Genomic DNA, 24,477 nt, shown 5'->3' on the forward strand with positions numbered 1-24,477 from the left:
CAGTGTAAATGGCATTAAATCACTTATACATGTAGCAATGTAGATTTGTTTTTAAACTCCTGTGACCAAGGATTAGACATAGTTAAATGCTTCCATTTCACCCTGGCTGTAATTGCAAAATTAATGAAGTGCTTCACTTGTGCCACCACCTATTGCCTTCTCCATATCTCAGAGAACCATAGCTATCCAGCCATATATACACATTGGATGTCCTGATTTCAGGCACTGTGTATTTGTGTGTGTGTTGTACGAATGAATAGTTGCAATATTCCATTTTAGACAGTGTCAAAAGTTGAAGGACTCACCATTTAAATCAATCTGGTTAGTCAGATTATAACACTGATTATAACACTGAAACATGTCACAACATTATAAAATGACTTCTGGAACCATTCCATCTTGTGCTTCAGAAGAACTGACTCAATGCTCATACTGAGAACTTGGTACCAGGTTCACGATCATTGCAACCCAGAAATCCAGAGTCTGACTCGAATGATTCCACCACTTGATGGGAGTAGGGCAGGTTAAAGTGGTTAAAGTATGAGGTATAGTTAAGGTAACAGCAATATCAAAAGCCATTACATTCCCACAGTGCACTTGTAATTACTCCCCCAACCATCTCCTTCTATTAATTCAGGATTCCAGCACCATGTCACATGCCACAGATGGCAGGCATGATCTTAATAAAAATATGAAAGCCACAGACTGATGATGGCATCAGTACCGCAACATGTTTAACTTGAAATGACGATGACCCACATAAGGGACCAATCTGATTCAAGGGCCTTGGTGGTAGTCTGGAGAGAGGCTGCAGAAGGCCAAGGTTAGTAGTTAAAGGCATCTTTTTCCATGGTTTCTTTGTGGGGCAGTTGGAGCTGTTGTGGGACCGCCTAACCCTAGATCCTCATGCCAGAAACCAGTCCTTCCAACCCCTGCGAGCCTCAGGAACACTACTGTCATCGCTAGTCCTGCTTCAGGCCAGATTGGGGCACTACAGGATTAAGTTGGGGCAGCTCAATAAAAACTTGGGCTGAATTCTTTACTGGCGATTTTCCCCGTACCAAACATTGCCCACCCTGAGTTAAAGTTGGCTTTCAAATAAAGTTGGGATTCTGAATTAAACTGTCCACTTAAAGTTTAACATTGCGAGAATGCATTATTCGAACCAAAACATTTTTTTGTGTAAGTAGAAAAATATGACATCACAACTAGACAATATCCTGTCCTTTCCAGACAAGTCAGCACAGACTAGTAAACTGGGAGCTTAGAACAAGGGGACTTAACAAAATGTTGGTGAGGTAGGTCAGTTGAAAGTTTTGAAACTGCAATTGATAGATTGATTTGGTTGGGTAAGAGTATTTATTAAGGAATATGGAATGAAGACAAAATTGAGTTAAGATACAAATCAGCCATGAATTATTGAATTATGAAACAGATATAAGGGGCTGAATAACCTACTCCTTTTCCTCTGTCCAAAAACTATATATGCATATTCTAATAGAAATAAACAGACGATGAAATAGTTAGTTTTTGAATATTTTAAATGTGTTTGTCAAGAAGACTAAAGCTTAAGATTTAAGATTATAACCAACTAAAGGTTGGCAGCAGCTTCTTCAAGTCACAGATGGACCTGGTCAGTGTTGCTGAGGTGATGTGTTGAAGGTTGAACCCCAGTTCTATGTCAAATATGACGAGATTTTGTTTGCTCAGGTTCAGTGTGAAGTGGCCAGAGAGTAAGATGGAGACAGTAACAAGACTGAAGATAATGACTTTGATTTTCCCGATTTTCATTTGTAAATATTGTGTCTATTCATGACATTGTTGTATTTATTCATGGGATGTGAATATCGCTGACAAGTCTAATTACCATTGAGAAGGTCATGATGAGCTATCTTCTTGAACCACTGAAGTCCAGTGTAGATGCACTCACAGTTCTGTTGGAGAGAAAGTCCAGGATTTTGACCCAGTGATAATGAATGAATGAGGATACAGTTCCAAGTAAGGTAGGTGTGTGGTTTGGAAGGGATCTTGCAGGTGGTGATATTCTCATGTATCTGCTGCTCTTGTTCTTCTAGGGGGTACAGGTCACAGGTTTGGAAGCTGCTGTCAAAGGAGGCTTGGTGAGTTACTGCAGTTCATCTAATATATGGCACATTTTGCTGCTATTCATCATATGTAGTGGAGGGAGTGAATGTTAAAGGTGTTAGATGGGCTGCTTTGGCCTGAATGATTTGAGCTTCTTAAATGTTATGGGAGCTGTACCCACCAAGAAAAATGGACAGTAATCCATCACACCCCTGACTTGATGGCACACTGATATTACAAAGTTGATGAAGTAAGGTAGCGCAACAAGTGGCCCAAATGTTGTTAGTAAATGACCATAATCCCATTGAGTGTTAGTTATCATTTTATATTTGAAGATAGAAGCATATTTTATCTTCACGTTTTACGAATGAACATATTCTTTCCAATAAAAAAGCATGTCTTCTTTCTTATAATGATTGCAATAGCATTTACCAAATGTTCAACATTTAACTTCTCACTGTTGAGCACTTAACTACTTCTATGCAGACTACCATTAACACAATTACATTGTAAAATTGAATGGAAAAAGCAACTTAAAAATACCTGTATTCAGAACTGAAATACAAATGTGTTGTATAGGTATTGAGTATGGAAAAGTATTTTAACAGCGGAACAGGCAAACATGATACAAAAGTAAAATACTGCAGAGTCTGGAAATAGAACCAGAAAACAATAGAAATAACCAATAGATCAGGCAGCATGTTTGGAAAGAGAAAGAAAACCTAATGTTCCAGATTAGTGAACACATTTAAAATAGGTACAGAAGCTGGGAGAGAAGGAAGGAAGGGAAAACAAAAAAGGAAGGATATCATAAGGTCAGTGGACCAGAGATAAAGTAACAAAAAGAGATGACAATGAGACAAATGTAGGATTAAAAGAAAGGGTCTAGAAAGGTGTAAATGGGAAGGACAGAATCATCACTATCAGCTCCTGTCAGGAAGAAATGGGTCCAGAAGTAATGACCATGAATTGTTGAACTTAACGTTGAGTCTTGAAGGGTGTACAATACTCAATTGATTAAAAAAAATGTGGTGCTCTTTTTATGAAGCTGCACTGGAATGGTGTAAGAGACCATGAATAGAGAGGTCAGAATCAGAATGGGGCACAGAATTAAAATGACAAGTGGTCAGGGTCGTATTTGCAGGTTGAACAAAAGAGTTCTGTAAAGTGGTCACCCAGTCTGCATTTGGCCTTCCCTGTAAAGGACGTCATATTATGAGCAGCAAGAAAAATATACTCAAATCAGAATATGATATCTCTGTTTCATCTGTTGTGTGTGTACCTTGCCACTAAGAGAGTTCATTTTTAAGGTTTCCGTTGTGTAAACAATGTTGCGAAATGGCCTGGCAGTTAGTCTGTGTTGTGTTTGCCACAGAAATCAGTTGGTTTCATAACTTGTAAAACATTTTACTATTTTAAATAAACTAATCCACAGAATTAATCAATCCCACACTAGTAACTGATTATAATATCATTATTATTAGCATGTCTTGGTGAATAGTGGTAGAAACCATACAATTGATGTGGCCTATCATGCTTGCAAAGTGAACGAGCAAGTTAATCTACAGGTGAAACACATGGTCAACAGTCTTAAACCATGCTTAAGTGCAGGAGAGAACCTTTGAGGTCTTTGTTCTTTATAGCATCAGAGCGTATTGAAAACAAGCCTGCTGATTAGCAAACACACCTCTATTGAGAGGTCAGTTCAACTGAGTTGAGAAAGACAAGTGATCAGAGTGTGTGTAAAATCAATAGCAAGCAAGGGAAGTGCAAAAGCATATTGTCAGAATGCCCACAAAGTTCCCTCATATAATTTGGGACACAGCAGACCTCCTAACAGAATTCAAAATGTTTACACAGTTTTCAGAGTTATGGGTTTTAGATTTGGCTGTATCTGGTGCAGCCATTAACATTGATTTAGCAATTAGGAATAAAGATCCACACACGCTTAACATGTTTGGGCTAACAGCTAAAGAGCTAAAATACAAGAAGTCCCCAGGTTACAAACGAGTTCCGTTTTTAAGTCTGTTTATGAGTCGAACTTATATGTAAGTCGGTTACGTAAGATTCACATCTAGCATCAATTAGTCAAATGTTTGTCTTAGTATATAGTATATATTTTACCTAAAACATCTTAAATATAATAATAAATAATAATGTTTTCAGTGTCGCACAAAGTAGTCCACACGTTCATTAGTACGAACCATTGTATGTAACTCAACTTTTTAAAATAATAGGCTTTAAGTCACGTGTTTATAACCTGGGGAAAGCCTGCATCCCCAAAAGAGATGCATCATATTTGAAGACCAGTTTAGAGTCATTTTAACCTTCTGTGATTTTCAAAATAGGAGCTGGCAAACAGAATTGTTGAGTTGGTAATCACATCCATCACTACGCAAGCTTTCCAAAAATACTTGCGAGACAAACAAGAAATATTAGAAAGAATAATTGAAGGATCAATGCAAGTATGAAGCAATCCTTACAATTCAACAAAAGCTTAGAGGCCCAAGTACAAACAGAATAAATGACACAATCATAGTTACGAAGAACTGCATACTGACCCACATCGGCCACACATAAGGAGTACTTGCAGGCCATGATAGGAACAACCTGGTATACTGCCAGTGGATTCTCCCAGAAAGTGATCATAAACTATAATCTGACAATGTACATGGCAAGACAAAGAACACATGTTTCACAGTGTCAGTGTTGTGAAACACATCAGTGTCATCACAACATCCTAAGTATTTCAAAATTAAAATTATCTGCCCTTAGAAAACTGCTGTCTTTTTTTTAAATTAACTCATGGGCATCCCTGGCAGGGCCAGCATTTATAGCCCATCCCTAGTTGCCCTTGAGAAGGCGGTGGGGAGCTGCCTTCTTGAACTGCTACAACTCACATGCTTTTGATTGAACCACAATACCCTTAGGGAGGATATTTTGACCCCGTGACAGTGAAGGAATGGTGATATATTTCAAAGTCAGGATGGTGTGTGGCTTGGAGAGGAATTTGCAGGGGGCAGTGTTTCCATGAATCTGTTGCCCTGTCCTTCTAGATTGAAGTGGTCATGGGTTTGGAAGGTACTGTCTAAGGATCTCTGGTGAATTTCTGCAGTGCGTCTTGTAGATGGAACACACTGTTGCTCCTGAGCATCAATGGGGGAGGGAGCAAATGTTTGTGGATATGGTGCCAATCAAGTGGGCTGCTTTGTCCTGAACAGTGTCAGATTCTTGAGTGATGTTGGATCTGTACCATCCAGGTAAGTGGGGTGTGTTCCATCACATTCCTGATGAAGGGCTTTTGCCCGAAACATCAACTCTCCTGCTCCTTGGATGCTGTGCTTTTCCAGCACCACACTCTCTACTGTATTTCATCACACTCCTAACTTATGCCTTGTAGATGTGGACAGGCTTTGAGGAGTCAGGGATGTGTTACTCACTGTAGCTGCTGATCTGCTCTTGGAACGACTGTGTTTATGTGGTAAATCCAGTCGAGTTTTTGATCAATGGTAACCTGCCACAATGTTGATCATGGGTGATTCAGTGATGGTAACTCCATTGAATGTCAAGGGATTAGATTTTCTCTTATTGTAAATGGTGATTGCCTGGCATTTTGTAGTGTAAATATTATTTGCCACCTGTCACCCTAAGCCTGGATAATTTCCAGATCTTGTTGCATCTGCACGTGGTCTTCTTCAGTATCTGAGGAGTCACAAATGGTGCTGAACATCATGCAACCATGACCAAGTGTCCCATTTCTGACCTCATGATGGAGGGAAGGTCACTGATGAAGCAGCTGAAGGTGTCTGGGCCTAGGACACTACTCTGAGGAACTCCTGCAGAGATGTCCTGGAATTGTGATGACTGATCTCTAACTATCATGACCATTTTTGCGAGGTATGACACCAACCACTAGGAAGTTTGCCGCCTAATGCCCATTGATTCCAGTTTTGCTAGGGTTCCTTGATGCCGCACTTAGTCAAATGCAGCCTTGAGGTCAAGGCTGCCACTCTCACTTGATCTCTGGAATTCAGCTCTTTTGGCCATATTTGAACCAAGCCTGTAATAAGTTCTGGAGCTGAGTGGTCCTGGTGGAACCTAATTTGGGCATCACTGACCAGGTTATTGGGTCCCGGTATGGCCTCTCAGTTTCTGACCTCATGTACATCTATTATATGTTATTGTCAAAGATTGTCAAAGAGAGTCCAGTGCCAATATGCAATCCCAGAATTCTTAAAAAAAAAAGGCATGTACCAATGTGGGAAGCCATGGTGAACCCCATAAATAATAATATTTCCAGCATACTCGGGTTCACCAATTCCATTCACAGGATTAATATTGCTGGAATGCGATTAGAATCAATCACCTGGATGTCACAGATTCACATTCCACATTATAATCACTACATCCAACAAGTACACCAGCATGTCGTGACCTTAGACCAGTCACGACACATGGAATCAGTCAAATATCTGAGACATAAAAGAAAGTGCAGCACTTCCAGAACTGAATATGACAGAAGAATGGAGTACTTCACTTTGTTCTGAATTAGTGGAACTAAGGTCTTAGCTCTTTGCTGTGGAGAGCAAAATGAAAGTTCAAGAGGAAAAAGCTTAGCTACTAGCTCATGATAAATCCAGTCCATCTCTTAGAAGATGCGTGCTTGAAGGGATACCTGCATGCAGCTCACAAAGATGAATGAAGAGCTGGAAGATAAAGAAATGAAGCCGAGAGAACAAGCTGTGGATCATCAATCCAACGAAAGGACTGCTGATTTACAGGGAGATCAAGAGCAACTCACATATAGAACAGATCAGACTCTGCAGGAGCCTCTACAAAAACATTGGCTTGAGTTCAAAGTAATTCTGGAGAAAATGGCAGACCTGCAAATGCAGGTGGAGGTGCAAAGTACTACAAGGAACTATAAATTACTCATGATACAGTCCTTTCAAGGTGACTCTGTGCAACCCTGGTGAAATAAGTCAAACAGAACACAGGGGTAACCAAAAAAGGTACTGGGGCGACAGGTGGAATCAGCAAGCACTACAGCAGCAAAGGAAAATGTAAAGGAACCAGTAGTTGAGAGGCCTGATAGGTACTGCAGCATGTTGTGAAGGAGAAAATGTACTGGACTAATTGAAGGCTAAAGTTTTAAATCCAGGGTATGAACACAAAAACTTCAAAGTATTCTTCAAGTGCTTAGGTGACAAAACAAGTAAATGCCACTAACGTTCGAACCACTCAAAACAGGAACAAAAATAATTTAGTAGCTCACCTGGAATGAAACTTGACCATAGTACGTCAGGATAAGCAACTTTTGGGACTGCGACAACAATCCAAGGGAAAATAGCTTGACAACACAAAAAGAAATGACAGGCAACATCATTGATAACTGTGGAAATCCACAGCATCTCCAGAGATAATGAGATCTGGACTTATCAGCAAATTACTTAGAAGTTAGTGTCTCATAGATTCAGTTTTTAATCTGTATAGTTAAACTTTCTTTCAGAAAGAAGAGGGATTTAGTGTACATACCGTGCCTTTAGGAAAGCTTATTTTTAAGGACTCTGTGTTTCATGCATGTACAACGTTTCGAGCCTACCTGATAGTTGACGACCTTGTCATGGAGCAGAATACTTGGCTGTGGAAAAGGGAGGACATATTAGCAGCATTTGCATGGAAGGTGACATCAACACAACAATGCAACAAAATGGAGAAACTATGAGACTAGAGTTCTTACAGCATGTGGGCGGGGAGGAAGTGTAGCCAAAGGTATCTGTGCAAGTCAACAAGCTTAGACTGGACTGTAATGTTAGGCATATCTGGAACGTGTCTAGTTTTCTTTGCTGGACAAGTGAGAACATTTGCTGTATTTCAAGGACAGCTCTAATGTAGCACGTTCATGAGTCATTGAGGCCACATTTATGACCCTAGATATAAATAAGTGGTGAGAAGACCGTCAGAAAGAAATTTGCATAAATAAGTAGGTGAGGTGTGCTGCATTGCTTCATTGGAAACTGAAGGTGAAGCTTAAAGACAGGTGTAAGATGTTAATCTTTTTTTTATCACTTACATGTTTATATTATGATCTATGTTTGCCTAATTTGGTTTAAGTAGTAGCCAGTACATTTTGTTTACCATTTAGCAAGAGTCTTTAGGCTCAGTGTTACTGGAGTCTTAATCCTGCCTAAGCATGAAACAGCAATGGCTACAGCCCTGTTGTATGATGTGTTGTGAATGAAGCCGCTTTCTGTCAGTAACATGTGGTCTCTTCACTGGAGAGCCCTGTGTAAATCCTGAGTAAATAGAGGGAGCCTAACAAAAGATGAGCCCCTGCAGCTCAGAGCATTTGGAGCCATTTGGGGGTTGAATGTGCTAAATGCTGCTTATACCGCCTGAAAAGTTGAGGAGAAAGGAACATAAAATCCCTTTCTCTCTCTCTCTCTCTCTCTCTGCTTTTGCCTGGGGTGGCAGTGGAGGAGGAGGGGTTGATGGTGGAGGAGGAGGGGTTGGTGGTGGGGGTGGGTGGTGGGGTTGGGTTGCAAGGAGAGGGAGGTTGTTTTGGCCAGGGAAGCCTGAGGTAAGCCTGTAAGGAGTGATTTCTTAGTGCTCCTTTGAGTGTAAAGAAGGTGGTATGGGTCACTGTCTCCTCTTTAACGTAGGAAAACCCACGCAGTTCGTAAATGTTGCATGCAACAAAAGCAAGTGCAGCTGTTATGCAGAACTCCAGCCCAGTAGGCCATGCCCTGCTGAATATCTGGTCACTTAAAAATAAATCTTTCAAAAATTCTATGTTAACACAGAGGGCATGCAGCACAGCAGGATGGAAAGAGAGCTCAGTAATTAGAGGTTCAGGTACTGGCTGTTCCAGGCAGATTGGGAAGTATTTTATGTAACAATATTTTGATAAATTTTAACCCATGCCAAGACTATGATATTATCTTATAGAAAAAAAATTCTTGCTTCAAAACAATTCAGTAAATTGTCAATATGTTACATTTACCACACAGCTAAAATAACCCCACTAATGTAGGATTTGATATATTTTCCATTCTATTAAATTGATGGCCTATTACAAAGGGTTCATTTGAGATAAAGGTTGATGCAGCTAACAATTTTGACAAATACTAAATCCTAACACGTTTATTTTTATTAGTTCATTTTTCCTTCTTACTCGTCTTATTTTCTAATATGCACACACACTTCTGATGCCAGCCTCTTTTTTTAGGCATAGAATATTCCTCTCCCCAGGCACAGCTTTCCAAAACTGCCGTAGGCTATAATGCAGCACCTCAGATCCCTAAGGCCCAGTGCCTGGCTCCTAATAGCCACTCTCCATCTGTGTCACATGGACAGATGATAAGACATTTCCAGTTTCTGTTTTGGAGTGTACATCCACACAGGTTAAAATGCCATAGTTGCCAAGGAACAGTCATAAACCATTAGCATTTGGGAAAATTTGCCCTGCAGCATTCCTTCCTGGCATTGTGGAAGCATGGTGTAAATCACCAGCCCTCTGCGCTCGGCAATTGTAATGAGGCTGTGTGAATGTTTCTGGTCCAGCATCATTTTCATGATTATTTCCACCTTTTTGGCTCCCCGTCATGATTCACGTTCATAGAGAGGTAGCAAAAGTTAGTAGTAGATGAAGGGTTGTGCACTGACATTTGTGCAGATGGAGGGAGCTGTGCTGCCTTGGGGCTGGGTGGCTGTAATGAAGTGGCTTGTCAGTCTGTAAATACTGGGGTCGCCTCTTCGACGTGATGGAGGGTATCACATTGCAGTGAAAATGGAAACGTCAATAAAATTAATCTGCCAACTCTTTGCTGTGGTTTTTTTTTAGCTTCTGCGGCTAGAGAAGTAGAAAAAATTAACTTGCATAAAAGTTGCCAAGGAGAAGGCCTTTGTTTAACCTAAGTGTTCGGTGCCACCTACCCTCTGATAATCAAATAACTAGAAGACAGTAGTAGAATTAGCTTCTGCATTTGTAACATTCCTCAGGAAGCTATGCAGCTCTGGCAATGCTGAGTCCTAAGTTTATTGTTTTAGGCTTTTCTGAACAAGGTTTTTACTTAGCATGGGATTTATGGCATTTACTGCTAATGAATGTCTATTCTTAAATTACAAAACCCACAGTCTCCGTGCAATTTCCAGATGTCCTTCCAGGACCTCAGCTTCTTAAACATCAGCAGGGAGCATAAACTCTACACTTCTCTGTTTTCTTCTTTCGTGTGGCTTTAGGCTAATGATGTGCAAGAGAAAAACATAGCTATTGAATAAAAAAAAGCTCGATGCTGTTTCAGTATCCTTCATTTATTTTGCATTTGATTATACTTTGGGTCCTTTCTTTCTTCTTTCTTTTTAATGTTATTGGTTCAAATATTAATGGGGAAATATGGTATATATAGGTGCTCTGATTGATGCCTCTCAAAAACAGGAAGACAAGCACGTATGAATTTTAAGAAAGTACGAGTCCAGGATTGCCTTGGTGCAGAGTTTTTTTAGATACATAATTTAGATGCCCTCTAGGCAGGCTTTCAAGGCATTTTTGCCTGAGGGTAAAGAAAAATAACTATGACTGTTAAAAGTAAATGATTTTTGCTAATGCACAATTAATGCAAGGAAAGGCAGAACAGTGGTGAGAGCGGATGGAGGTAACTCCTGATTTAAAGAAGGCACCTTGCCTTGATATGTACCAAATCCTCATAAGTATGAGAGTCGTAAGCAGTATGAGAGTCGTAAGCAGTGATGCAGGGAGACAGAGGGTGTCATCCCATACAGATGCATTGGGGGAGGGGTGTGCTGATGAACTGTGGTCTGTTCTGTGCAATGAGCCATGATATAGTTACTCTCACCTTATGCAAAATCCCTGTAATGTTCAGACTTGTTTTAAGTAATCATCTACGTTTAGTTCAAAAATCTGCTCCTAAGCCATCCCCTATATTTAAAGAGCAAACTGAAATCAAAACAAAATTATCGTTGCAGTTTTTAAACCGAGTATAAATTTAGTTGACAGAGTACGACTTCTCTATGTCAAAAGCATGGCAATAATTGAATTAATGATACTTGTGTGTTCATGTGAAGTTTATCAAAACAGGATTGGGAGATGTAGTGCCTTGCATTAAATATTTTTCACATAACAGTCCAGTATTTTAATGAGAAATGTTATCAGCTTGCATTATCCACAAATCAGCGTGAATCAAATTTGATTGCTTTTGCTTGTTATTTGCAGAATGCTCACCATGTGTAAATTTTTGCTTTTCTTTGTTCTGTGATTTCAGGTGATGGGTTAGACAACAGTGTGGCCTCACCGGGCACAGGTGACGATGATGACCCAGATAAGGATAAAAAGCGACAGAAAAAAAGAGGCATTTTCCCCAAAGTAGCGACAAATATTATGAGGGCATGGCTCTTCCAGCACCTCACGGTATGTACAATGTAAAGAAATTCTATGTTGGTTAACCCTGATGTTGATTTAAATGCTGTCTAAAGTTCGAGAGAAAATGTTTCTTTATTTTGGGAACATTGCATTTTGTGTCGATTTTCAGCTCAGCTTGGTGTGTTTGGCAGTACACAAATGTGAAACTGGAAAAGCGCAGCAGGTCAGGCAGCATCCAGGGAACAGGAGAATCGACGTTTCGGGCATAAGCCCTTCTTCAGGAACATGGGGCTTATGCCCGAAACGTCGATTCTCCTGTTCCCTGGATGCTGCCTGACCTGCTGCGCTTTTCCAGCAACACATTTTCAGCTCTGATCTCCAGCATCTGCAGACCTCACTTTCTCCACAAATATGAAACGTCAAGCCTTGCTCAACATTTAAGCTTTTGTTTTGTTTTTCTCAAATATTTTTTCTGAACATCACTTTATGAGAGAACATGGCAGGAACTTTGGATGTGGAGTGCTAGTGTTGGACTGGGTTGGAGAAGGTTAGAAATCACACAAAACCAGGTTATAGTCCAACAAGTCTATTTGAAAACACTAGCTTTTGGAGTGCTGTGAGCTCAAGATAGGTGGGAACCGAAGTGGGCAGACAAGTAACTTCACACTGCCAACCAGTTTGCTGTCACCATCCCATGCCTAAGACATTTTGGGGTGGAATGGGTACCTGCCTTTAAATAAATATTGGATGTCAAGCTAAGCTGATTAAGAGGTCAATTAAGGTCTCTTTTGCCTTGCACACTGGAATTGTCCTGTCAGTGGCACGTCCCACAAAGCCATCCAAAACAGATAGTCTTGTGGTGGGGCTATGTTTCATTTTGCTCGGAGACCACCCAAATCACATCATGGTGTTTGAGCCATAGTTTTGTCCACTGAGTGAGTTGTCCCATCCATCATCATGACCAAGCAGCCGTTAAAATTTTTTTCAACCTGCTCTGTTGAAGACAGCTCTTTTACTACTCCTTTTGGCAATCTCAGACAGCGGGGCTCCTGATGAGTCATCACTGGATGGCGATCTGTTGGCCCTGTGGCCCCAGAAAGCTGCCTGCTCCTCCATCTTTAGTGGTCACTGTTTGGTCAGTCCAGTCAAAATGGATGTCAGCTGACAGCTTCCAACACAGTGTAAGGCCCACATTTGACCCTGATGTGAGGACCTGAACCAAAGTAGAAATGTTGCCCCATGTTTCTGAATAAAACAGCAGAATTACACTCGCTGACCACATGTATATGGTCTTCAAAACAATGCTGTCTGTTCTGACCATTAAAACATAAGATATAGGAGCAGAATGAGGCCATTTGTCCCATCAAGTTCAGCCCAGTCATTGCTGATATATTTCTCAACCTCATTCTCCTGCCTTCTCCCCAAAGCTCTTGATCCCTTTACCAATCAAGAACTTATCTATGTCTGGCTTGAATACATGCAATGACTTGACCTCAAGAGCCTTCTGGGGCAATAAGTTCCCCAGATTAATTATTGTTTGGCTGAAGAAATTCCACCTCATGTCAGTTCTAAACAGTCAGGCTTTCAATCTGAGGTTACTCATTCCATTTTTTTTTATTATTCGCTCTTGGGATGTGGGCATTGCTGGCTGGCTAACACTAATGGTCTCCTACTGGTGAAAACATCTCCACGACCACTATATCCAGGACTGTCAGTATGCTGCAAGCTTCAATCAGATACCCCCCATCCTTCTAAACTATTAAATACACACCCTGAGCCCTCAACTGCTGCTCATGTGAGAAGCCCTTCATCTCAGGGACAATTCTTGTAAAGCTCCTCTGGACCCCTCCCATGCCAGCACATCCTTTCTTAGATAGGAGCCCAAAACTGCTCACAATATTCCAGACCAGAGCACAGCCATACATTTCTGCTCTTGTGTTCTAGCCCCTCTTGAAATGAATGCTAACATTGCATTTGTCTTTCTAACCGCCAACTGAACCTACATGTTAACAGAATCCTGAACTAGGACTCCCAAGTCCCTTTGTGCTTCAGATTTCCAATACCTTTATCCACTTAGAAATTAGTTTCTGCCTTTAATCTTCCTATCAAAGTGCGTAACCTCACACCTCCCACATTGTGTTCCATCTGCCACTTCTTTGTCTACTCTTCTGACCTACCCAGCTCCTTCTGCAAGCTCTCAGCCTCCTCATCACCAACTGTCCCTCCACCTATCTTTGTGTCATTTGCAAATTTAGCAAAAATGCTCTCAGTTCCTTCGTCCAGATTTCTAATGTATAATGTGAATAATGATGGCCCCAATGTTGACCCTTGTGGCACTCCACAAATTGCTAACTGCCATCCTGAAAAAGACCTCTTTATCCTTACTCTCTGCCTTCTGCCACTCAGTCAAACCTATATCCATGCCAGGACCTTACCACCAAAACTACAGGCTCTTGTCTTATTGCTGATTATAATGCAAACTGCACTGATTTCTGATTTAGTTTCATTAACCTCTAAAAAACAACATTCAGGTAACTTTATTGTAGTGGTGATCTGAAAGCGGTTTATAAAATCACAAAGGACATAGGTAGCCAAGGTCTTTTCCTGAGGGTAGGGAGGGGTCCAAAACTAGAGGGCATAGGTTTAAGGTGAGAGAGGACCTGGGGGCAACTTTTTCGCACAGAGGATGGTGCATATATGAAACAAGCTGCCAAAGGAAGTGGTAGAGATGAGTACAGTTGTGATATTTAAAAGACATTTGGACAAGTACATGGATAGGAAAGGTTTAGAGGGATATAGGCCAAACTCAGGAAAACGGGACAACTTCAATTTTGGAAACTTGGTTGGCATGGATGGTTGAGCTGAAGGGCCTGTTTCCATGATGTATATCTCTATGACTCTATTTACTGGGTTACTAACTATAGCTATCGTGAAAGGAGAGTCTTGGATGTTAAGTTTAGTTTTCTTTCATTAAATCCAATGGAGAAATCGAGGTTTTAAGGAATTAAGGGCTACGGGGAGAGTGCGGATAAGTAGAGTTGAAGTGCCCATCAGCCATGATTAAAGGCAGAGCGTACCTGATGGGCCGAATGGCCTTACTTCCACTCCTTTGACTTATAGTGTTATGGTCTTATTCCAAACTTGAGATGATACATGACTGTCTTAGGTTATGTTTCACGGTGACATTAAAGTGTCAACATTCTAAACATAAGCAAAACCAATTTAAGTTTATTGCATCAATTTTAAAATGCCAAGGAATTGCTAATACTAGAAGCTACAAACATTTACATTAAGGACCTTGTTTTTTGCAAATAAAAAGGATATATTCACATTTAGTGCCTTTTCAACTGAACAGAAGATTGGGGTTTAGCCATTCGTTGGTGCATTCCTAATGGCAGTGTTTTGACCAATTAGAGTTGAATTGTTTGAATTTAAGCAAAAGCCTGACTGTTACTTGGTGCATTCTCCATGGCAACATCTCTACCAATTTCAGTCCAGTTGCCAAGCAATCCACACCCTCCTTTCATGCAGTATGACTTGCTGTTCCCTTGAGATTTGGTATTTTTGTAATTATGTCCTGATGAGTGCAGAGTGAAAAGTTTTGATAGCATTCTCCTTTTCAGTAATAAAAGCTTTGTTAAATCTACTTTGGGGTACAATCTAGAAGTAGGGGGCAGAATTTCAAAATAAGGAGGAAGGCTGAATTTTTCCATAATTTTTCCATAACTCACCACTTATTTTGGTGAGTTTCATAGAGGGTTTTTCTCTGTGAGGCCTAGTGAGTTTTCTCACTTCCCAAAGTTTGCCTCATTATCTATGCACTACACCTTCAATGACTTCCTACCGCAGGTGAATACATTGACCTCTGGAGGGACTCCCAGGATTCCTGGCTCTATTGTAACTTTAAAGCCCAGTCTTGCACTGGGTCAAGTGCTGGCAATCCGCAACTGCTATGTGTAGTTTCCACAGTTTGTCATGGATATGTTGGAGAGAGAGAAATTGACTCTCCACTTTGCCAACAGGGACCTGGAAGGTACTGGCAGATGAGAGGTTCATGTGGCCACTGCCCATTAAGCATTTCTTGAGATGTTGGTGACTGATGCAGGGCTGGAGGAGCAAGCGGTAAGCTGGAATTGCCAAGTTGCCACTATGACCTCCATGTTGGGAGTAGACACCTCCCATTTCCTCTCTGGTGAGTGGGAAGATGATAAACTCTGTATCAGTGAGGTAATAAAGAGGATGCTGACTTATGCAAATCGGCAACTCACCACTCACTAGCAAGAATCTTTCTCATTGTTCATGGCACGGTGGCACAGTGGTTAGCACTGCTGCCTCACAGCGCCTGAGACCCGGGTTCAATTCCCGCCTCAGGCGACTGACTGTGTGGAGTTTGCACGTTCTCCCCGTGTCTGCGTGGGTTTCCTCTGGGTGCTCCAGTTTCCTCCCACAGTCCAAAGATGTGCAGGTTAGGTGAATTGGCCATGCTAAATTGCCTGTAGTGTTAGGTAAGGGGTAAATGTAGGGGCATGGGTGGGTTGCGCTTCGGCGGGTCGGTGTGGACTTGTTGGGCCGAAGGGCCTGTTTCCACGCTGTAATGTAATCTAATCTAATCTAATTACATCTTTCTGAAATGGGACTTTTTGCTCTCAACGTCAGGAATCTCCTTGCGGCCAATCTCATATGACTCTCCCAAATTTCTCACCAGTGTCACATTAGTTATTGTTTGGGAAGGTAAAAATGGGGAGGAAATTCTTATCTCTGAGAGTCATTGCTGTTTGGAATTCTCTCTCCCAATGAGCAGTGAAAGCATTTCAATATGTTCAGGGCTGAGTTTGGCAGATTTTTGTTTGACAGTGGAATCATTGGTTATGAAAGTCAGGTGGGATCATGGGATTGAGGATAAATCAGATCAACTTTGATCTTAGCGAACAGGCTTGAGGGCTTCGGCTGCTGCTTCCTATGCTTTTTTTCCAGCAAGGGTTCAGCCAATAAGCTAGATATTGGCCGTTCAGTTTCTGACTCAAGTAAAGTAATCAATTTTAGAGGAAGTGGCTGGGGTACGGTATGGGTAAGAGAATGGATGCAGTGGTTGAGTGCCACATGTGGTGTCATGGGTAGCAGCTGTTGCTATTTTAATTAAGGATCTCTACCTGACTCCATATACCTTGATGTAATCAGAATCAGTGTTTCCTGCGGGTAAATTCTGTCATGGCAAGTATCAGCCTCTGCATTTCAGGACCTTTACTGTACAGTAGTTTTGTAGTTTGTAGATGCTGAAACTGTCAGCAATGTTTGTCAGTACCCTGTGAAACTGATAACGGCATCTGGCATCCATGGATTCACGTTAAACACAAATATGTCTAAGTTGTACTCAGGAATTGCCAACTCATCCAGAGTTCAGTTTTCCTGCAGTTCTTGCAGACAGCACACTTTAGAAATCACTGAACTAACAAGAACTTGCACTTTTATGTGCAATATTGCTGTTGAACTCCCTCTGAAATGTTATGCTTTGTTAATTAAAAGTAACTGGCTGTTTAATGGCATAACTATGGTTGAAGAATCTCCCTGGACTGTAAAAGCTAGTTTTATATTTGTGTAATGTGAAGTGTTTCCATATCACATAATATCATAATGAGTATGTAAAAGCACTTTCTTACAAGTATGTTTAATATTTCACCTTCTAATCTGAACAACACAATGTTGCATTCATTTTCTACGAAATTTGTAAAAGCAATGCCTTCTATATCCTGGTTTGCTGTCTATGAGAATTTTTCAATGTGATTGGTTTCTTGCCTTCTTGGTAATATCACTATTGCTGGAAATTTCCTTGATTTGGCAGTTGGCTCAGAATAACGTTGAGAAGGCTGATAAGTCCCCGGGACCTAATGGTCTACATCCCAGGGTACTGAAGGAGGTGGCTCAAGAAACCGTGGATGCATTGGTGATCATTTTCCAATGTTCTATAGATTCAGGATCAGTTCCTGTGGATTGGAGGGTGGCTAATGTTGTCCCACTTTTTAAGAAAGGAGGGAGAGAGAAAGCAGGGAATTATAGACCAGTTAGTTTGACCTCAGTGGTTGGAAAGATGCTGGAGTCAATTATAAAGGATGAAATTACAACACATCTGGATAGCAGTAACAGGAGAGGTCAGAGGCAGCATGGATTTATGAAGGGGAAATCATGCTTGACTAATCTTCTAGAATATTTTGAGGATGTAACTCTGAAGATGGACAAGGGAGATCCAGTGGATGTAGTGTATCAGGACTTTCAGAAAGCCTTTGATAAAGTCCCACATAGGAGGTTAGTGAGCAAAATTAGGGTGCATGGTATTGGGGGCAAAGTACTGACTTGGATTGAAAATTGGTTGGCTGACAGGAAACAAAGAGTAGTGATAAATGGCTCCCTTTTGGAATGGCAGGCGGTGACCAGTGGGATACCGCAGGGATCAGTGCTTGAACCGCAGCTTTTTACAATATACATTAATGATATAGATGATGATATTAAAAGTAATATTAGCAGATTTGCTGATGATACAAAGCTGGATGGCAGGGTGAAATGTGAGGAGGATGTTAGGAGATTACAGGGTGACCTGGACAGGCTGGGTGAGTGGGCAGATGCAGTTTAATGTGGAAAAGTGTGTGGTTATCCATTTTAGTGGCAAGAACAGGAAGGCAGATTACTAAATGGAGTCAAGTTAGGTAAAGGGGCAGTACAATGAGATCTAGGTGTTCTTGTACATCAGTCAATGAAAGCAAGCATGCAGGTACAGCAGGTAGTGAAGAAAGCTAATAGCATGCTGACCTTCATAACAAGAGGAATTGAGTATAGAAGCAAAGAGGATCTTCTGCAGCTGTACAGAGCCCTGGTGAGACCGCACCTGGAATATTGTGTTTTTATCTCCAAGTTTGAGGAAAGACATTCTGGCTATTGAGGGAGTGCAGCGTAGGTTCATGAGGTCAATTCCCGGAATGGCGGCACTATCTTACGTTGAAAGATTGGAGCGACTGGGCTTGTATACCCTTGAGTTTAGAAGGCTGAGAGGGAATCTGATTGAGACGTATAAGATTATTAAAGGGTTGGACACTCTGGAGGCAGGAAGCATGTTTCTGCTGATGGGTGAGTCCCGAACCAGAGGACACAGTTTAAAAATAAGGGGTAGGCCATTTAGAACAGAATTGAGGAGAAACTTTTTCACCTAGAGAGTGGTCGGTGTATGGAATGCTCTGCCCCAGAAGGCAGTGGAGGCTAAGTCTCTGGATACTTTCAAGAAAGAATTGGATAGAGGTCTTAAGGATAGTGGAATCAAGGGTTATGGGGATAAGGCAGGAACAGAGTACTGATTGAGGATGATCAGCCATGATCATAATGAATGGTGGTGCTGGCTCGAAGGGCAGAATGGCCTACTCCTGCACCTATTGTCTATTGAAATGTGAAATCCTGCTGGATCTTTTTGTGTAGCTTTATTTAAGTCAGCCTCGAGTTCTGTAACTTCACTGCAGATCACAACGTTTAAGACCCTGTGACAAGTTAAAGCTTTATCTGTAACCAAGATGAGGTTGTCTCAGTCAATTCAGTTTCATTAGGTTTTTTTTGCTTGGGATGCTCTCATGTTAGAGGAGGAGGAACAAAGCTACTGGTTATCTTTAAAAGGGAACATATACATTAAATAGTAAAATATAATGAATTAAAGGGCTGGCTACATACAGTGTTCTGTATGTGAAAAAAATCATTTGTTATAAAGAAGTGGGTGCTTTGCAAAATGTTTTTACTCAGATTCAAATACCTTTATTGAAAGCTTGTGTCTTCTGGAAAAAGACTACTGCTTTCAATTCGCCAGGAATTGCATTACATTTATTCTTCTAGTTAACATGTTTCAATTTTTGCAGTCTAGTTTTAAATTGAGAATACTTTCAAAAAGTGATGATTTCCAACAAGTTATAAGATGTGATTTGAAAACGGCAAATTCATTTTTTACATGCACGTTTAATATAAATATCTATGACTGCCCCATAAAGAATTGAAATCCTGCTGAAATCAGAGCATTTTAAAAAATTGTTTCCATCTGATAACACACAGATTCAACTTCTTTGTTTAGCCACAAAGGTAGGTTTTGATGCAAACTAAGAGGGAGTTTTTGAGCTGTTGCAACGTCTTTGTGTGCACTTTAAGCTGGGAGATGCTTCGTACAGTATGTGAGTTCAGTACTACAGCTGGGAAGCAGCTGCTTCCTTTGTAACAGCATGTGCACTGAAGTGTGCAGCTCCTGTCATCACCTGAATACCTTTAATCAAAAAAAAGTATTTCATTCCTACAGTGACCAAACTTTGCCAACAGTGTTTTCCACCTGCAAAATTAAACATACTTTGTCATAGTTTGATAGATAAATGTTAGTGCAAATCTATTGTTATTGAGTAAAATTACTGAACTAGTATAACTATTAGTCAGATTGTGATTATGACCAGTAACATGATGGTAAGAATTAATATCAAAACTGTTCCTCCCATTCCATGAAATATACATAAATGTGCCATACTTGTGGATTCTTAAAGCTAAGCTCTAATTTAGCCATTTAATTCCCACTAAATGATATTCAGTACAACTTTGTGCTCAAATAATTTAAGAGAATAATTAATGATGAGTTTATAATTAATCTGTGTGATTTTTAAAGAATGAGAATCCTAACAGCGCAATCGGTTAGTACACCACACGCCTGTGACACTGATCTGCATTGACCAAGAAGGTCCCTGACTTAACCTAGGGGCTGTAAGGCGTTTGCTTTATCTGAGGCAGACTGGTGTTCAGAGCACTGCAATTGACTTCAGCGTCCTCGGGCTTTCATGGGGAGGGAGAAACATGCCAGGGATTCCTCTCCTGATTACTGATCCAGTAACCCCTGCTGGAAAGTGCACATGTGGAGACATTCAGTAAGGACAGAATCAGCTGCGATTTCCCTCCCCAATTCCCCTCCCCCAGCCCCGAGTAGAATAGTCACTTCCCACACATGAAGAACAGCCAGTTTGGAAGGGGTACTGGGGGGAACTGCCAGTGACACTGATGCCAAACCCTCACAATGATTCGCAGCTTCAGAGGAAGAAAAGAGAAAGAGAGGAAACATTTGACTGCATCAGTCAGCCTGGATTACATTTGTGCTAAATTTTTGAATCTGTCTTTGAAATATTGGCATGCATACAGTCCCTGCAGTCACATGGTGCCTTTATTGCAACAAAAATCCACATTAACCTTTACCAACAAGATTTCAGTCTTACCTGGTTGGAGTGTAGTAAAATACTTTCAATCCAATGGTCTCAAGTCACAGTTTGCACATGATGGTAACATGTAGACATAGCACTGCACATTTTCCCCATCAAGGCAAAACTTACACTTGTTTAGCAAAAAAAAAGTTACTGTTTAGTTTGCAGCCTTTTATGTTAAATACCAGCTGGAATTTGTTGACATTTTGTATGGGAGGTTTTATAGATTCATAATAAGAAACTACAAGATTGCAAATGAAAGACAGATCAGTCCTGAAAGCAAGGTGAACTCACAGACTTGTAGTAATGTTTTTTGTTGTAGCCTTGAGCGAGTGGGGCTCGAGTTAGTCAGTCTTTTCTACATTGGATTCAATAGGTAGGATTTTACTGCAGCCTTCGAGACCCCAGTGGGGGCCTTGAGTACTTGCCAACCAGCAGTTCTGACTCAGCAAATTCCCCAGACAGGACTTCCTAATTGGTCACCACAAGACCTGCCATCCAATTAAGGGGCATCAGATGGAATGGAGATCCTGCCAATGCAATCAGTGGGCTGGCAGTTCTATAGCCTCAGCAAACCAACTAGAATTGCTAAGGCAGAGGATCGAAAGGACACTGTGATATCCCATATCCCAAATGAGAGGAACAAAACACACTGATCTGGATGGCCAACTGGGCTACGGATGGGAGGAAGAGGACCTCCACTGCCTGCAGACACCTCTTTATGGCAGGGACCTCCTAGCTCTTTTATAGTTTACTTCAAAAACATACTTTATTCATAAAAAAATCTTTATATAGTCACTAATATAGCCACAAAAGCAGTTTGGTTCTGTGCAATCTTTACAAACAAACCCAAGGCATTTCCAACTTATACAAGACTATATTTACATACATTTGAGGCACTAGGACAATCTGATCCCTGAATGGACTCCCATTTACCTTTGGCAGAAAGACCTTAGATGGTGGTCTTTCCCACTGAATCTTGGTGGCAGCTGCCCTAAGCTTTAGTGCTTCCCTCAGCATGTGGTCCTGGATGTTGGAATGTGCCAGTCTGCAACATTCAGTTGAGGTCAACCCCTTGCTCTGGAAGACCACCAAGTTTCAGGCAAACCAAAGAGTGCCTTTCACCGAGTTGATGATCCACTAGGTGTAGTCGATGTTTGTCTCAGTGTATGTCCCATAGAGCACAGTGTCCAGTATTATGGAGCCGCTTGTGATGAACTTTGTCAAAAACCACTGCATCTTTCTCCAGACTTTATTTGCAAAGGCATATTTCAGAAGGAGATGTGTGACAGTCTCTCTCCCCCACGTTCCCAGCCGCTTTGAGGGCAATATGCGGTGGTGCAGAGAGTCTGGGCGTACATGAAGGATCTCATGGGCAGCGCCCTTCTCATCACCAGCCTAGTGATGTCTTGGTGCTTGTCGGAAAGTTCTGGTTGAGGCATTTTGTCAAATGTCACAGGATCCACCATTTCCTTTTCCCGCAGGGTTTCAAAGACACCACATACATCCACTTCCTGATGGACTTATAGTCAAAGATGTTTTTCTTCAAACCTTTCTCCACAAAGGAGAGATGATATGGAACGTTCCAAGCACTTGGAGTGTTCCAGAGCACTCTTCAGCTCTTGTATTCCTTGAGAGTGTTGCAGTGAAACTACTTAAGTTGGTGGTCTCTGTTCAAGGTAATGGAGCAGATCTGCTGATGGCCTGGGGTGATTGCTGTTAGCTGGGACTGTAATTATTCAAATTGGTTGTACACCACCTTTCATTGGACAGCAATCTACATCTGGGTCCAGCACAAAGGAATTTCCCTGGCAGCATTTTGATTTACATTGAGAGTCACTTCCAGTTCATTGCTCCTGGCATTCCTCCCAACCTGAAATTCGTAGAATCATTCTGGAAAAATCCTGACCGATCGAACAAAACAAAACTGAGAAAGATACAAATTATGTTCTGTGTTCTACCCATCATGTGTTTCACATTCTCACACAAAGTCAAAGTCTAACCTCCCCCCCCCCCCCCCCCCCCGACCTTTGGATGAGCTGCTGCTATATGTAGTTCCTGATGCAGCCAGCCTATTGCAAATAGTCCTCTTAGTACCAGCCCTATGTTAAATCCCAGATGAGGCAGTGGGAGACAACTGAAGACTCACTGCTCCTCGGTTGCCAGTGGCTCAGTTTGCTGAGTCAGAAAGTTGTGAGGGAGCAGTTAAAAGTCAGCCACATTGCGCTGAGCCTGGAGTCACATGTAGGTCAGGCCAGGTGAGGATAGCAAGAGTTTTTTTCCCTAAAGGGTATTGATGAAGCAGGTTTTTTTTGTTTCAAGAACAATGGCAATGGTTATATAGTCACCATTAGGCTAGCTTTTTATTCCAGATTTTTTTTTCTATTGATTCAAATTGCCCCATCTACCATGATGGAATTTGAACTCAGAACTTTAACCTGGAGTTCTGGATTAATAATTTAGTGACATTACCGCCATGCCATGCCACCATCTACCCATAAAGGGAAATAATGACCAATTATAAGCCTCTTTCCCCTCCATCATAAGGTCAGAAGTGGAATTGTTCACTGATGAGTTCACAATGTTGAGCAGTACTCAGAACCCCTAAGATACTGAAGCAGTCCATGTCCATATGCAGCAAAAACATCCAGGCTTGGGCTGATACATGGCAAGTATCATTTGTGCCACACAATTGCCAGGCAGTAACCACTTCCAACAAGAGATTATGTTGACATCACAATTTGATGTTCATTGGCAATTCCCTTACTGAATCCTCACTGTACATAAGGATTACCAAACCAACCAGCCCTATTAACACTGTACTTACAAGGGCAGGTCAGAGGTTAGGAATTCTGCAGCAAATAGCTTATCCCTTGTGTTCCCAATAACTACCCACCCACTACAAGACACATGTCAGGAGTATGATGGAATACTCTCCACTTACCTGAATAGATGCAGTTTCAACAACAGCTCAAGAAGCTTGACATCTTCCAGGATAAGACAGCCCACTTAACTGACACCTTATCCAGCACCTTCAGCATTTACTCCTTTTACCAGCAGCACAAAGTTTATGCCATCTACAAGATGAACTGCAGTAATTCAAGAAGTCTTCTTCACTGCGGTTTTTGAAGTCACAATCTCTATCACTGAGAAAGACAAAGGGAGTAGATACATGAAAAACCATCACCTTCAAGTTGTCCTCCAAGTCATATACCATCCTGACCTGAAAGCATATCACCATTCCTGTGCTGTCACTGAGTCAAAATGCTCATGAGAGCAGTGTGGATATTGCTACATGTCAAAGATTTCAGCCATTCAAGACTGCAGTTTACCACCACCTTATCAAGGGCAGTTAGGGATTGATGAAGCAGGTTTTTTTTGTTTCAAGAACAATGGCAATGGTTATACAGTCACCATTAGGCTAGCTTTTTATTCCAGATGCCAACTGAATCCCAAATGCCTCGCTCTTCTGAACTCTCCTGATCTCGGACGATAGGTTTTCTCCTTAGCCAGTTACCTTTCTCTTCCTGCTTAGCTTTGTCTGTGCACCCTCACTATTTCTCTGTAAGGCTGGAAATACTCATGCTGCCAACCCTTTACTGAGTACTTTATCTATCTTTTTGTCACAATGACATAAAGAAGGTCCTGGTTTCACTATGCAGGGGAGCCATGATTTGAGCATAGAGACACACTGATGCATAACCTTGCATAATTCATTGTTAAATTTATTCTGAAGCATTTATTTCTTACTAATTGTTTAGT

At 41.2% G+C, this 24,477-nt stretch overlaps 1 protein-coding gene across 11 annotated transcripts in view; it reads left to right on the forward strand.

Moving 5' to 3' along the window:
- Positions 1-24,477, forward strand: part of meis2a (Meis homeobox 2a) — a 116,454-nt gene that overhangs the window by 39,931 nt on the left and 52,046 nt on the right. For all 11 annotated transcript variants that reach the window (XM_043698003.1, XM_043698002.1, XM_043698004.1 and 8 more), the window contains one exon: positions 11,367-11,512. In XM_043698003.1, the coding sequence (XP_043553938.1) occupies positions 11,367-11,512 (146 nt within the window). The remainder of the gene's footprint in view (positions 1-11,366; positions 11,513-24,477) is intronic.

This window comes from Chiloscyllium plagiosum, chromosome 10 (assembly GCF_004010195.1).
Source record: "Chiloscyllium plagiosum isolate BGI_BamShark_2017 chromosome 10, ASM401019v2, whole genome shotgun sequence".
In the NCBI taxonomy this organism is placed as follows: domain Eukaryota; kingdom Metazoa; phylum Chordata; class Chondrichthyes; order Orectolobiformes; family Hemiscylliidae; genus Chiloscyllium; species Chiloscyllium plagiosum.